This window comes from Chironomus tepperi, unplaced genomic scaffold (genome assembly GCF_022539635.2).
Source record: "Chironomus tepperi strain 1889 unplaced genomic scaffold, CSIRO-AGI_Ctep_v1 contig_262, whole genome shotgun sequence".
NCBI classification, from domain to species: domain Eukaryota; kingdom Metazoa; phylum Arthropoda; class Insecta; order Diptera; family Chironomidae; genus Chironomus; species Chironomus tepperi.
This window is the reverse complement of record NW_027226384.1, coordinates 586,320-603,328: the sequence shown is the minus strand read 5'-3', so window position 1 is coordinate 603,328 and position 17,009 is coordinate 586,320. Positions and strand designations below refer to the sequence as shown.

Here is a 17,009-nt window from a genome sequence, read left to right as displayed (position 1 = left end):
CCTATCTTGCATCTCACGTCTCTCATGTGCGAACAAAAATCTTATTCTGTTCGTCATCGACTTAAAAAAATTTCACATGAACACGTCAAGGGCGAAACAGAAAGGAAGTATGGAAATGAATAAGAAGGATGTGAAAAAAAAAAGTCACAAGTTTTTCGTTTCTGTTCTGAAGTACTTCAACATTTATGGATGGCATGGATAAAGGGAAAATATAATTCAGGAAAAGAAGTAAGATGAAGATGATGAGTTGAAGTGTCTTGACAATGTAAGGAGCAAATTCGTACACAGAAAAGTTTTCCATAAGTATGTAAAAAGTTATGAAAGAAATGCTTAATGTAGGAACAAGACTGATAAATAAAGATTACCAAAAAAGTCTGAAGAAATTAACTTTCTTGTGAGATTATTTTTGAAACATTTATTCTTATACTTGTGCTAACTTTTAGACGTTGTTTATGTTCTTGTGTAATTCATAATTCTATTGTTATCATTTACAGAAATAGACTTGTTAGAATTGAAGCTGAGAGCTTAGTTGAGGACAACTTTTCAGAATATCTAGGAAATTATGATGTTACGCTTTGTAGAACACATTATGTAGCGCAATAACAAAGTCTATCAAGCTCTTCTATTAGGATGATTTGCTTGTAGTCAAGGATGCCAGCTTACTTGACCAATACTACTCAGTGATAACTAGAGCATCGTTTGACACAGATCCACTATTTTGCTTGGATTGATGGATTCACTGCGAGAAGTTGAGGTTACAGCATGGTGTAGATAAGCTAGGTATGGCTAAAGGTGGTGCGTCAACCAAAGTTATATCCTTTCCGATCGGCACATTTGAAATGTTGCCACCACCACGAGTCGGTCGTATACTTAAAGCCAAGTGGCTGCCACTTGGCGAAAACAACCGGATTTTCCAAGTGGCTTTAAGTATACGACCGACTCGTCGCCGTGGTGGCAACATTTCAATTTGTGCCGATCGGGTTTGTTACGTAATCATTGACTCATGTATCAAATCAACTGAAGAACTTTTGTAATGATTCTGTTAGTTAGAAACAGTAATGTACTTGATACTAGTAATTGACAAACTGTAGTTAACTTTAGAGTCAGCTTCTGGCACCATCAAAGCAAAGTTATGAATCACAATTTAGCTCTACGATCTGCGGGAAATGGAGCGTAAGTCTCGTATTCTAGGCCGGCACAATTGTCCGTTCAGTACGATCGGTCACACGGCAGTCTTGTCGGCATGAGGTTGCTTTTTCTACGTCATGTGCCTTTGGGGAGCATTATTTAAAGCTTCTTAGTAGTTTCCGTGTGCTTAGTGCTAAAAGTTCATACTAAACTTCATCAAAATCAAGTTCTACCAAGCTTCAATTTCTTCAAGCCGACATAATCAACCCTTCCTTCTTCATCATTCACCTACATAATTAATTTTTTTGAGGAAAATCCACCACAACTTTGATTTTATTAGAAAAGCTTTTCCGATAAAGAGAATATGATATGAATTCTCTATAATCTACTTAACTCGATAGCATGCTACTCATCGTACATCAAATATAAAGAGAAAATTTGAAAATTGAATTGGATTGAATGTACTGAAGCATAAAGTCAATATGTGAAAATTTTATGATTAAAATCAAACAGTGGACGTTTGTTTAATTTGTTCAAATATTATCCAGCAAAGTGCATATTTGAGTATATACATAGGAAGAGATGCCATTCAATGAAATAAAATTGCATTTTCAATTATTTTAATTTATTTACATTAGAAATGCTTTGAATCAATATTTTACGAAAAAAAAATAGTTATTTATCAATGAGTTTGAACATTTTGATGATATAATTTATTTAAATAAGATATTTAACCATAAAGCATAAGACGAAGTTTTCTAACTGATGAGTTAGAATTTGTCTATCATCTTGGGGGTCGAATAAATGTTATGTAACGTAAAATGACTTATTTTTAAGAATGTGGAAAGGAAAACCATCCAAAGTGGACCTAAAAACGTTAGAACTAGCAATCATCTGGACATTAACTTGTCATCAACTAGTTATAAGGTATTCTTGTCCACTACTAGATCTCGCCCCATACTAGATGGTCCGGAGTAGCCTATCAAAGATATATCATTACAAATTGCAGTAGCAAGAGGAATACAGAGAATGTATAATTTATGTATAGCACTGTGCCATGCAATCGAGCTCGATAGCTCAGAGCAGTGCATAGAAAAGCCATGCGGTCGGAAATCGCAAGACTTTGGTTCTAGCAGAGTTGGCAGGACTCCATGAAGTCCGAAATTCCAAAAAAAGTGAAGTCGGACTCAATGCATAGACTCCATAGCTATGGAGTCCGGACTTTTTTGACATTTTCAGTCCGGACTCCCAAGGTCCTGCCACTCTGAGTTCGATTCCCACTCAGAATCCGTTGTTTCAAAAACCAAAGTTTTGTCTATTAGAACAACAATAAAAGCTATCATAAATCCAATATAGACGTCATTTATAGCCACATTAGGGTCGTTTACAGTAAACTCAACATCATCAAAAACTTTATGCTTCGTAAAATTAACAAGAAGGTGAAGCAAATCAATTACGATAATCATTGTTAGTCAGCAAATTTTTTAAAAGCTTTTTCACGGATTATCGGAAGGTAAGAAGTTGGATAGAATAAAAATGCGATTAATATATATTGGAAGTAGGGTTGAAAATCTAATTAATAAGCAATAAAAGTATTATTCAAATGATTGACGAGCAGAAATTGAATTTTTTGTGGAATTATCTAGGTTTTTTTTTGGATATGTAGACTAGAAACATGCGTTTGGAAAACTTTTAATTAGTTTCGGTCTGAAATTGACATGAACATTCATTTATTTAACTTTTTTTACTCTTCATTATAGTTCATGTTGTGTTTATCAAACAAATAAATTCATAATACAAATGTATCGGAAACTTTTTTTCTATCCATGTTATTATTCCCTTCATGTTGCTTGCTATTTATATTGAGTAAGGTTCATGTATCTATAATATGAGTTTTTTAATGTTTTCTGGTTTTGTAGTCTGGTGAGATTTTCTAATATTCTTTTTGTTTTGTGTATTGTTTTATGTATTTTTGTGAGTTTTTTTGGATTCAGGACAGAATTCACAACAAATTGGAATTGAAGCAGAGCTGGCATGGCTTTGAACTTGCGTCAGAACAACATTGCGTGTTGAACTTAAGACTCCGACATAGAGGTGCCCTAGCGAACACGCTTGTGCTTTTCAACGGTCGCAGATCAGTTAGATCCATAACAGATCGCTTCATTCCAATTGTACAGGCGTTTTTACCGTCCATGACTTCCCATTTCCAATATATGCACTCTATCAAGATGACAGATCAATTGTAATCAATGACTTCCCAGACATATATTCCGCTTGGAATGACATTTTTCTGTAATATTATCTCTCAAAGTTTACATCCAATGCAGCCGTATTACCTTATCTGAATGTCAGCCTATCAATCAAAATCTGAATATTATCCGGTATTTCTAGAAAATCACCTATCCTACCACTCATCCTAATGAAGATATACGTCCAACAAATTAACCAATCCAGACTATCCATCACTCTACTTAAAAAAAAACTAAATCTGAACAAATTTTCAACTACATAATGTGGTGACAACTTCCTAAAAGTTCTCAGTAGGAAAAATCCTTATTGTTAAAAACTTTTCTGTTGTGTTTTAGTCACATATCTCACAATCATTGAGTTTTTGAACAACTTTTTTTTCAGCACATAATAGACTAAAGCATGTCAAAACTTCGAAAGGAAGAAATCCCTCAAAAATTTCTGTAGATAGTGGTTATCTTGTTTAGGAAATTCACACGCAAAAATCTTCCACAATTTCATTTCATTTTTGGCTACGGCAAAAAAAATCCCCTTTTGCATTTGAATCAAGAAAAACTTTTCTTTTTTCCCCTAACAATCGAGACTTGCCTCTCGTAAAGTTTTGCATAAATCTTCACTTTAAAGCGTGCGATAATAAGACAAACGAGAGTTGAATTCACGAACCACAAAAAGCGGAAAAAACTATTTTTATTTTTTCCTCCACTCTCTCTGCTATTATTATGTGGTGCAGAAAAAAAAGTGAACAAAAAAGGAAAACCAAACGAGATGAAGAAGAATTTGAGACATGAAGGAAAAGAAGAAAACAATTTTTTTAGGAAAGAAATAAAAAATGTGGCAGTTGAAAGTTTTCCACTTGAGTGAAAATTACAAGCAAATATCCACTTCGCAAGACTGAATTTTCTGCTTTTTCTAGATTTTTTAGATGGAATAGCATATTTTCTGTGTAAAATGAATTGTAGTTTTGGGATTTTGCATAGTAAGTAGATTAAAGCTTGGTCTTACTTTGATGAAGCATTTATCCAAGCAATTGTTATTATTTACTCGTCTTTCATATCTTAAATCAAACGACAAAGCTTATAAAACTCTTAAGTTCAACGATTTCATCCTTATCAATAAATCTTAAATCTATATTATGTATTCATAAGCTCAAGTACACAATAATCTGGTTTTCAGTTATTGATGTGTAGTAACCAATTGAAAACTCTTGGGTCTTAGGTCTCGGTATTAATGTAAGCTCTCGTTTCAATTATTAAGTAAGTTACAATATATTCAGGTCCGTTCCTATAAAAACCTTGTAAAAACCCTCACGGTGAATTTGAAGCTCTCGTATCTTTATCATTCTAAACGTCATTCATGACCAGTTCTGACATCATATTATTATTTACTGGAGCCATGCTCCAAATTGGAGCCTATGTTGTTAAAAAGGTCTTCCATCTGACATTTCCAGCATCTCACGTTGCTTAATTCTTAGTTCGCCTCATTAAGCTGCTACACTTAAGAAGCCAAGGGTTCAAAACTTCCGAAAAATCACTAGCTTGATAGTAGGATTCGAACGCGAAAGTTCAGCTTCAACACCAACATTCGTGACCTGTACCTTGATAAGTGAGCAATTAAAACACTGTTGCTTCTCTTCCATTATCCTAAATATGACTTGAATTTCTCTAGGATCAACCCCGAATCATTAGTTTATGCTCTCTAAATCCACGAACTTCCATCTTTTTAACTTCTTTTCCTCTAACAAAACTGTTTTGGTTAGACATTGAAAGTTGATAAATTGAGAAAATGAATTAGAATGAAAGATAATGCAGAAAAATATCTAAAAGATTCAGCATAACAAATTATACAAAATAGAGTAGTTGTCTTCCTTAAGCAACATCCTTTCGGCAATTCGATGCATTGAAAAAGTTTCATAAAGTTTAAAGTATGAATTTAATTTACATTAAAGTATTTATTCCTTACAAAGAATCATCTATGCATCATGCCTAACCCTCGTGTATGTTTGTAATGTATTTATTCATTGCGAACTGTTTGCGATTTAATTAAATTACAAATTCATACGTTGTGTATTTCAATTTTTTCTTTACTCATACTCTGAAAATTAATAAACGTGTTCCTAACAACTCATAATTTCATAATTACATTCAAAGAGGGGAAGCAACAAAAAAAAAGAAAATAACGGAAGAGGTAAATTATGAATCGTTTAAAGCAATATGCAAAATTACGGAATGAGAAAGAATGAAAAACTCATGCTGAAAACGTCCTTAATTTGAGGAATAAAAAATTGTCATTTGCATTGAAGAGGAGAAAAAAGTATGTTCTATATTAAGTTTAATGGAGATGAAAAAAAAATATTTTTCAACAGGTGTCTTACATTTTTCTTCATCTCCACCTACTCTTGTCATTTTATATCTGTGATTTGAATTAAACGAATATCTAGGAATGATAATGATGTTTTGAAGTTTGTTAAATGCGGAATTTTCTTCTTCCTATCGTCTGTGTTTGAGTCTGTTGGTGTAGAACTCGTATAGAGGAATTGTCGGGCTATTTTAAGTGTGGTTTATTGTATATAGCTGCCTATAATAGACAAGCTAATGAAGGCCTATCCTTAGATTGGTGTCTCACAACAACACTATTAGCTATCACTTTCCCTAGATTGATCCAGCACTATAAGTATGCTGATTGTCAGTTGGTAATTATATCCACAGATTATATGTTCCTCGGTCGGTGGCGTTCTTCCGGATTTAATCATTTCACACCTACCCATCGATCATAGGTTCGAGACTCGACAGATTCCGAATCTTATGATAATATCTCACTGAAAATGCAGCTCACAATCACATTTTGAAAGCTACAGGCATTGATGTTGTAATAGGAGTGATTCGGATCCCTCTTTAGGCTGTAAAGCTAGGTTTGAGTGCAGTAGTTTGGCAAACTCTTACTCGTTAAACTGTCCTTTATGGTTATTCCTTTTCAATTTACTAAGAACTTCATCTACTTGTTTAGAAGGTTTACCTCATATATATTTGTCTACTAGAGCATAGCCAGGGAGGGTCAACTCTCCACCAATCCTTCTCTCTCACTCTCAGCATCGAAAAAACTCGTTCTCCATTTCCAAGAGCAAAACTAAAAACCCCGTGATTCCCTTTCTAAACTCATCCCAACTCACTACTATCCATTCAGCATCTAAAGTCATCAATGTATCACATACAACACAATATAAATGATAGTGTTTACTCTTTTAATTTCACTAACATACTTTCTCGTCATCTAGCTTTTTCAATACAATTTATTCTTAGCCTTCAGCATGAAAAATGAGAATACGGATATATACTATTATTCAATTGAATAAGACAGAAAATACAGTGTTCAATAACAAGCTCTTAAGGTGAAGAAATATGAGAACTTTCCGATGATTTATGTCATTTTGTGGATATATAGATAGATTATGAAGATTATAAGATTCTTCTTTAAGATGAAGATTATATATATATGGTATGATATCTAAGTTAAGTCACATAAAGGATATTTGATTTAATAAGCTTTATCAATTTCCATTGTTATCACAACGTTTTGTAATGAATAAAAAATTATCTCATACTACATAGTTTCAACCTCAGTTGTCCATAAATGTCAAATAAAATTAATTTATATCGAATTCATCCAGACCGATTTTATATTTTCACGTGACTTGATTTTCAATTTGTAGATAGAATGTATATAGTCACTATATCAAATACTCGCTTACGGAAATCTCGAAATAACTCATGTCACTCTCTCGTACATACATGTATATATGTGAAATATTTTTTGTTGTTATTGTTGTATATCCTTCACATTCTGATTATAATAAATTGAATTTATACAGATATAGATGAAACGGAAAGAGAAAAGTTGATGGAGATGCTTCGAATAAATTTTCTCTCTTATTCAAATTGTTATCGTATTTTCTTCCAGGAACAGAATAATATTGTCTATGGAATATTTCATGAAAAAAATAAGCTTTTTCTTTTCTATACCTTCAGTGGCAGTCAGTTGATTGAGATATGAGACGAACACTCTTTTAGCGAGAATTTTGAATTGCTGGTCGAATGATGCTGTTGTAATTGTTTTGTCTGGAGCAGAACTAGGAAGGTTTGTTTGAAATTTATTGGAAGTAGAACTATAAAGTTCCGAAAAGGCAGTTTAAGATGAGTCCGAACTACATTGACATATTCAAAATGGATTCTAGCTAATTTTGATCTGTTAGGGTAAGATCGGCCTGAAGTCTGAGGACACGTGAGGTCATGTGCCCTTCTGGTACCTTTTGATGTTAGTCTTAAGTTAGCAACTAGAAGTTTAATTTAAATTCCTTTAAAAATGATCCCGGCGCACATTTGACGGTCATATAACTAATGAGGAATGCATTAGGAATAGCTTACAATGTGAACTTACAATCAAGTCTTCCTGCATCAACATGGACTTTTTTACTAGTCTAGCTGTTGTTGTTGCCTTACGGTTCAGGAACGAGACGAAGAAAATTTGATTTGTATCAATTTATGTGTTAGAAAAACTTTTATGTCATTTCATTAGATGTTGATTTTATTGAATCTTCTTCGTATGAGGAGGATATATAAAAGTGAAGACGATGATAGATCTTTCAATAAAGTTTCTTTTCCGTTTTCAATTTCAAAATTTTTTTATTTTATAAGAGAATAGTCACTCAAGGAGAAATGGCTTATTCAAGAAATTATCAAGAGAGAATGGAGATGGAAATTTCAATCAAACTTTTTCCCATGAAAGCATCTCCTTCAAAGAAGGAGAAAAATAAAAAATAATATAATTTTGAAATGGGTTCTACTTTACCATTCATATTTACATTATATCAAATGCATATTACATATTTTCTATGTTATGAGCATTACGGCTCGATAAGGTTCATTTAAATTCACAAAGAGATTTTGAGATATATTCAAAAGTTTTACAATATTTTGATTTATATTCATTACATTTTGAGCTTTTGAAATTCATTGACCATTCAGATTTTTTTTTCTATGAGATTTCTGATGTACTTGTTAAAAAATTCATGCACGAAAAGATTTTTATTTAAATTTATGACTATTTCTATGTGTAAGTTGATATATAGCTTTATTATATGAAATAATAAGTTACTGAGTAACTTTATGGTTTTTAGAAAAAGGTATTTTAGTGACTTTATACAATAAAAGTTGTTTGAATTGTTCTAGGTAATATTATACAAAGTTCTTAAAGTTTATCGTTCTAAAATAAAGCTTTTTGAGTATTTGAACGACTCCCACCCCATCCCCATCCGATTATAAAGCATTAGTCCTGTGAGTCGTCAAATGCCTCCCTCTTCTCCTCAATACTGGACAACTTATAACATCAAATCTACATACAGCACAAAATGTATCTCAAAAGGACATAATCTAATTCAAAAAATCTCTAGGACACTGCCCAAAACTTCAAATCCAATAATATAATCAAGATTTACAAAAAGTACAAAATCAAATCTTAAACTGATTGCAAAGTCAAATGTCTTTTATTTAACATAAATTATTCATAAACTGTATAAACTCATTCGAAAGAAAACAGAATGATTTATCACATATTTTCTGACATGAAACATAATCACATTTCGTCACATCCCACTGATACTTAAATACTGTATAAGGATCATCAATATCTTTCATATCGAGCATGACTTTACGAAGAAAATCATTAAGGAAGTTCATGCACACCGTACCGTGCCAATAATTCTTTTCTTTTGCTTGATCTGATAACTCTTTTAGAGTGTATGATGTGACTTCATTGACGATTCCGTTGTCATTTCTTAAACCTACAAAAACTTTATCTATTCCGACTAGAAATGATTGACACCAGAAATTTCGGGCCTTAAATTTGTAGAAGTTTTGCAATTGCCTCTCATTTGTTTCCCTTCGTTTGACCTTGACTTCGACTAATGGAACTTTCTTTAATTCAGGTAATGTAGTCACAATGTCCTTAGATATCACACCATCAATTTCAGCACCATAAAGTACAGACATTCCACCAATTTTTGTATTAAACATTGTACAAAATTCTTCAGCCTCTACAACTTGCTTATTACTTCCAGGTGCTTCACCTTGTGGGTGACTTGAGAAAACATAATTCTCAAATTTGTGTCCATATCTCATGAATCTTATGTCTCTATCAGTACGCCTCAGCTTTTCTTCCTTCTTTTGTTGTGTTTCTTGTGCACATAAATAAATTGTTCCTTTAAACTTTGTCGCCAAAATAATCCACGGCTCTCGATATTCATACGGCGTACACATAATCAGTCTCAACAGTCCTCGAAAGCATACAAAATTGAATTGATTTGACCTTAATACATCGTCATGTTCTGTCATGAATTTCAATAAATGATTGATTTTGTTGTCAACATCCGGTTTCTCTACGTAGCTATCATCTCCGTTGTTCAAATCAAAATCCACTTTTTTTGGTATGTTCAAGTATTTAAGATGCTCCATTCCATGTTGATAATGTAGATTCGAGTCCACTGAGAAAGCTCCATAAATTTCAGGCCGCGAAAACTTAGGAAATGGCTTTAATTCAAGCGATGGGTATAAATCCATGTTGTATAATGAATTTTGTTTATGTTTACACTGACTTTATATAGCGTAGCTTTGTTTCCTTAATGAAGATTCAAATGTAAAAAAGCCGTTACAACAAAAAAAATTTAGGTAAAAGTAAATCTGAAACTTTTTAAATAAGTAAATTTTATTGCAAAATTCAAAACACAATTTTAATTTTTAGAAACTTTTTATTGTTTTTTAAAGACGATTTTATATTCACACATAGAAAAATATGAGGTAAGATATTTGGACTTATAATAAAGTAGAAATAAAAAAAATGTCATGCAGTCTAATACCTATTATAAATTATAAGAATAAGAAGGTTCATTGGAGACCAAAAGTAAAAGTCGTGATGTTCAAAAATCCTCTCAGCAGACTGACGATAATAAAAATTACAAAAAATACCACTTACCTTCCTCCTCAGATGCTCTTCTCAACGGTCCAGGACTTTGTGACTTAAATTAAACTTTAACTTACAAGGCTTATTTTGATGTTTTTAAAGCTGTTAAATATTAGTTATACCAATGTTGCCATCAAGTTAAAGTTAAATTTTTTAGATTACTAGCAATATCGAGCATTTTACTTACTCGTACCCAAAAATAACCAAGACAAATACAGATGCCATTACTCTCACCTGATTTTTACACCCCATCCATCAAGCATCACCATAGCGAACTTTCATTGCATTCTACGAAAATGCTTTAATTAAGGTAGAGAAAAAATAAAAAGAAAAAATTAAACAATAAAATGAAAGTTTTTTTTTTTTTTAAAATTCGTTGTTAATTTTTTTATAGTTAAGGTTAAGTATCCTCAATAGATGTTTTTATAAAGCTTTCAAAAGATGGTCTTTAGTAGAATATGAAGTCGGCTTGAATCTTGTACGACTCCATCGACTAAAGTCAACTTTTCCATACAAAATCCGAATCGACTTCAACCTCTGGTCTATAGGAATTTGACATAACCCAAAAGACCTACTAGATCCACTAGAAATACTAGTTTTAGTCCGAACAGCCTAGTGTCGCTAGGATGTCGCTGTCACAGTGTTAACGACATGACAACAAAGTGTCCTACCGGCTACTTGACAGCTGATTTCAGCAGAGTTACAAAACAGGCTCCTGTGACAGGCAAAAAACCGTGCAAATGCATGATAATTTGTATGGTTTTCCTTACAAATCCATACAAATTATCAAGAAACTGTACGGTTTTTGCCTGTTTTGCAACTCTGGATTTCAGACTTATTTCTTAGTTATAATTTAGTATGAAAACAAAGCATAACGCATCTATCGAGAATACTTAAGAGTAATGGTTGTGATTAAATGAATGTAAGAGATATCTTAGCATTTAAAGATGAGTGTGTAAACATATTTTTTTGGTTTGTTTTTTTGCTGAGAAAAGCCTGATTTTTTTTTTTCTTAAACTATATAGTTGTATAGGGGGGAAAATTATTAATTCATTGCTAATCAAAGGATAGGAATGATATAAAAAAAACTCCTCTCACTTCCAATCGACAATTATAACAGTTACTGTTGCTTATATTACAGATATGGTTATAAATACTCATAAGTCAGTAAATTCTCGTGAATTTTAACGATATATATTTTGCCAAAAAAATGGGGAATCAACTTGTGCAATATGAGGAAGATATACGATTTTTACAACATAAAAAAAAATTCTCACGAGAATCAACTGAAGGATGATAAAAAAAAAAGTTCACTCAAAACGACAAAACTCATAAAAACTTGTCATTTGTGCTCATTTTCATTTTATATTGAATGTATAATGCAATAAGAAAAATAAGAAATAGTCCTCGACTGTTTTTATTTTGTTTGGTTTGTTTTTTTTACTAATACTTGCCTCCTAAAATTTTTTCTTCATCTTCATCTTATCTTTTTCATAAATCCTGTCTCTTTATACCTTCTGACTCCTTACTTTCTTCATTTCTGCTGAAGGATTCTTGACTCTTGTCCTATTCTACACTTATCCCTTCTTATTCTACACGCTTCTTCTCATAAACTCAATATCAATGCAAACAAATAATATGAATAGAGAACCTGTATTACTAAGTACAAAGATCATAAACAAAAAATTGCATCAACATACAAAAAAGGATAAATTGTTTTTTTGTTTTTTTAATGTTATTTTTTTTCTCAGAATTTATTTTTTTACTCTCAGATTAAAGTTATATTTAATGTAAACTACACATGATTTATGTTATCTTTTTATTATTCTTTCCATATTTTGTAATTTTTTGTATCATTTTTTTCTTGTCTATAGATTTATTTTTTTTTGTTTTTAATTCTCAATCTATCGCTAATTGGTTCTTTATAAACATTCATTTTTTTTTTATTTTTTTGAAATCCTTACACTTATCAATTCTAAATGAATCATTCTTTGTCTACGTTGTCTCTTCCATAAAGAAGCTATTTACGAAAGAATGAGTTCAAATTGAACCTATACACACTCCCAATTAATTTAAAAATTATAATCTTATACTAGTCAGTGATTTATCATGTTGCACAACATAGTTCACAAGAAAAAAAGATATTTTTTTTTTTTGTTTATTTTAAATAAACGATCTATAAAGTTGTTTTTAAAATAAGGACAAAGATGAGATTATTTTGTTAGTAGTGATGTGCAAATGCATTACACAACATTAAATTCACTAAAGTCTCTCATCTCAGAAATTAAAAAACATAAAGGATATTGGATGATATATCTTTAAAATTAGCTTACAATCTAGTAATATTATGTATGAATGTATATAAATTATATAATCAGCTTCAGAAATAATAATTAAAATGATTGTAGAATTTACTTTATTATATTTAATGTAATTGAAATAGCTTGATTGAATTTGAAGAAAAGTAAATTTTTCTGTTTATTGAAATATGTTGAATGATTTGTGAATCTAATCGAGATCATTTGAATGGTAGGCATGAAGATTGATAAGCATTGTAATTTTGATATTTAATTCAAGCGAACCTTGACGAAGGAATAGAACATTTTGTTGTATTGCAATCAGTACGATGAAAATAATTCTTAGAAATATAATACAATTCCAAGGTTCGAAACCTACAATAGTGAGTTTATTTGATCGAAGTATAACAAGCTCATTTGTATTAAATTGTATGAATTCATAGCTTTTTTACTACAAAATTATTTTTGCTTTAGTAAAATGTATCTTATCTTACTGTTTATGATAATAAATATCAGAAAAACTCACTTGTATCAAATTGAACAATTTTGTTGACTGTTTTTTGTTTTCACTAGAATTAAATTTTCTACATTAGAAAATAACTCCAAGTCATTTGCCTCAATAGAAGTTCCTACTCTTAAAATCACAATTCAAGTTAGATTCCAATAGCCAGAAAATTACTCTGCAAAACCAAAACATTCAAACTATTCCAATTTCGCGAAATATACTAGTCATTCGTTATATCGTTAAAATTATTGATTATCAAACAAATCAAAGCGTTATCTAAGAAGGAAAGTAACACCTTTCACAATCTGGATGGTTTTTTGACAAATATTCTGTGTGGGCCGCAACTTCCTAAATTCGTTCACAAGTATCTTATTTTGTGTGTATTTTTATAGAATGTAAAAATTCTGAAATTCTGCATTTATTGAACATCAAATGAAGTTATGAAAAGATTTAATTCTGTTCTCATGTCCTGCTCTGTGATTTAATTCTATTATTTATCCGCTTTTTATCCTATTTCTGCTTTTTGTCTATTCTTCCTATCATCTCTCTTGACTCTTATTTTATTATTTTGCATCACTGTTGAGTGGTTGATCAAGTTTGTGTTTATTTTTTTGTAGATATTTCTTGAGGAAGGGCGTCTAACTTCTTAAATATGCTTAAGATTTTTTTCTACTTATTCTCTCATATAGTTCATACAGAAGGGGAACATTTAAATAGTTTTTGTTTTTTGTATGTTTCTTACGTTAATTTTATCAATTAGTTCTTATATCTTTTCTTTCTCTTTTTTTTATTATTTTCTATTTTATTCTTGAAACCTAAATTCATTGTTGGGTAAAAGAAAAAGGGTTGAAGAAAAACGAGAAAAATACGAGCATCATTTAAAAATGTCTAAATTAAATTTAATTTTAATAGCTTTTGGCAAAAGCTTTCAAAAAATTGCCTTTAAATATAAATATATAAATATTTTTTTGTCTCTATTTCATTCTTTTTTTTATAAAAAAATATAATTTGAAAATAATTTATTTTAAAGATTCTCTTAATACTCACATGACACAGAAAAATTGTGATGAATCAAAATGTTAAAATTGCATGCTTAATAACGTCGATTTCCACTTCCTAAAATAATGTTCAAAAACAAGTCATTAGTGACATCCATCAGTCAATACAGTGAGTTATCACCACAGTTGCAAGACAGTCACCTGTGACAGCCAAAAACCATACAAATTCTTGATAATTTGTACGGTTTTTCTTCCAAATCCATACAATTATCAAGAATTTGTACGGTTTTTACCTGTCTAGCAGGTGCCTTTACAACTCTGCTAATCACTAAAAAGTCAACTTACTTTGGTTGCTGTTGTACGGTGCCGATCGGGCATTTCCACTGAAATTCTTTCCTCGCATTGGTCGTCCACCACCATTTCCACCACCTGAATTATTTTGTTGATATCCACCACCTCCGCTACCTCCAAAACTATCATTTGACCAATTTTGATTATATCCACCGCCACTACCCCAGCTTGAATTCTGATTATCCCATGGACCACTATCATTACTCCATCCACTATTTCCGTAATTATCATTTGACCATTGTCCCCAATTTCCACCATTACTACCTCCATTATTATTTCCACCCATTCTATTCCAATTTCCTTGTCCTGAACGTCCATAACCGTTACCGAAGCCTCCACTTCCACCACCATAATTTCCACCATTTCCATAATTATTTCCCATACGTTGATCGCTACGGAATCTGTCCATCTCTTGTTTACTGATGGCTTTCTTTACGTCAAGTAACTTATTATTGATTGTGTGGCTTTTTTGTACTGGAAAAATAATTAAATTTATTAGAATTGAGCCTAATAATTGAAGGAAAATTATTGGAAAATATTAGGAATGTCCATCAAACTCGTTTCTCATAACTGTATTATGTACAGCCACAAACATGACTTGAATTTGACAAAATTAAGAATTTACTGTAACAGTCGTAGAACGCCGACCTATATTATTGAATTATATTGAAATGTAGACGGAGCTGGGACTGTAAACTCTTATTAGATCCAAAATAATAGCTTGATACTTACACACAATCTTGTCAACTGGATCATAATCATCAAATTCAACAAAACCAAATCCACGTTTCTTTCCAGTATCTTTATCGCTTACAATCATGACTGATGAAATGCTACCAAATTTAGAGAAATATTCTCTTAAATCATCTTCCTCAAAATCATCCTTAAGTCCACCAACGAATAATTTTTTCACAGAGGAACCGGCTTCTGGACGATTAATGTCGTTACGTGGAACGGCACGTTTTGGCTCGACAGTTCTGTTAAGAAAATTTGAATTAATTTACATAAAATTTTGTGTATATTTGCATTGTTATTATGAGAATGTTGATAAAGGCATTATTTATGAGTGTTCATTAATATGAGTAAGTGCGGGTATTTGTTCATTTTGTGAAATACTGAGAATTGTTTTGTCAAAAATAATTATGTTATGTAATTTGAGTTTTGTGGAACTTAGTTCTATGTACTTTAAAGTGGCTTAAGGTCATTTGAATTGAAAAGAAACTTAAAATTTCGTGAAATTCGTACAAATGTATTGAAAGATTGGAAACCTTACAACAGCAATTATTGAAAATTGTACTGTTTTAGCATCCAAATAAATTCGTCAAAAAGACATAATTAGCCTAAATCTAATCAAATTACTAAACAATATAGCTCCTCTACAGTACATAAACCACAATCATGAACAATTCAGATCCAGCATTAAAATTCAATTCATAAAAGCTTACAAAATTGAAAATTTTAATCCAGAACAATGAAAAATTATCTCATAATGAATAATTTCACTGCATGACTGATTCACAATGCAGATAATTTGAATATAAACAGCATAAATAATGCATTTATTAGCATGTAGCAAAGAAAATGGACACATTATCAGTACAGGAAACTGAAATTGCAATAAACTTCCCAAAGCGTAAAATCTTATTATAGCAGCAATGAAACGCCGAATATGGATACAAACATGCCATTTCGGAGCTGGAGCTGCATAAATACTAAACAATTATGAATTTGTACATACCGTGAATCGATTTTATGAGGACGTGCTTCTTGGGCAGCATCAACCATAGATGATTTTGAATAAGTGATGAATCCAAATCCACGAGATCTTTTAGTTTTTGGATCTTTCATAACCACAACATCGACAATTTTACCCCATTTTTCAAAGTAATTCTTGAGCGTCTCATCCGTTGTTCGATAATCCAAACCTCCAATAAATAATTTTCTCAAGCATTCTGGCTCCTTGATGGATTCGTCCTTAATTAAATTTAATAAAGTAAGCGGACAAAAGTTAGTCAAAATGTTCGGTCATTGACCTTTTGTTCGTGTAATAAGAGGAAAAAATTTTGAAATAAGGGATCTTATCAAAGCAAACATGGCGTGTCTTTTTTTATGGTGAAAAAAAGCCACCTACTCAGCCATGTGAAAATTTCAAAATTTTTCATTTTTTACACGTTTTTAATAATTTTAACACTTTTAAAGGATAATTAACGAATACTTACATCACCTGAATTGTTCATATTATCACCATTATCATTCATTTCATCAAAATTTTCCATATTTTCTTGATTGGTATTTTCGCACATAATCCGACTTACTGACACTTGAATTTAATATTAAATGACTCTCAAAGTCTTTACAATTATGAATTGATATAATTTAAGGATTAAAATAGCGTTCTTTAAAGTAAATTTAATTAAAATAAGTTTGACGATTCACCAGCGATCTGAGGTTAAGAATCCGGAGATTTGAAAATTT

At 31.3% G+C, this 17,009-nt stretch overlaps 2 protein-coding genes across 4 annotated transcripts; both read right to left on the bottom strand.

Annotated features, from left to right (window-relative positions):
* Positions 1-8,876: 8,876 nt before the first annotated feature.
* Positions 8,877-9,997, bottom strand: LOC139091902 (decapping and exoribonuclease protein-like). Its single transcript, XM_070642151.1, has one exon. It carries the CDS (start codon positions 9,981-9,983, stop codon positions 8,916-8,918), a length of 1,068 nt encoding a protein of 355 aa, XP_070498252.1. The 5' UTR covers positions 9,984-9,997; the 3' UTR covers positions 8,877-8,915.
* A 154-nt stretch (positions 9,998-10,151) lies between these two features.
* Positions 10,152-17,009, bottom strand: LOC139091851 (heterogeneous nuclear ribonucleoprotein 87F-like). Of its 3 annotated transcripts, none has more exons than XM_070642080.1 (6): positions 16,754-17,009; positions 16,273-16,508; positions 15,267-15,511; positions 14,529-15,008; positions 14,233-14,301; positions 10,152-14,000 (listed from the first exon to the last, which is right to left on the bottom strand). In XM_070642080.1, exons 1-5 carry the CDS (start codon positions 16,835-16,837, stop codon positions 14,279-14,281), a joined length of 1,068 nt encoding a protein of 355 aa, XP_070498181.1. In that variant the 5' UTR covers positions 16,838-17,009; the 3' UTR covers positions 10,152-14,000; positions 14,233-14,278. The 3 variants fall into 3 exon arrangements, with proteins under 3 accessions (XP_070498181.1, XP_070498182.1, XP_070498184.1); XM_070642081.1 differs by having other exon boundaries at positions 10,152-10,682; XM_070642083.1 differs by having other exon boundaries at positions 16,273-16,493.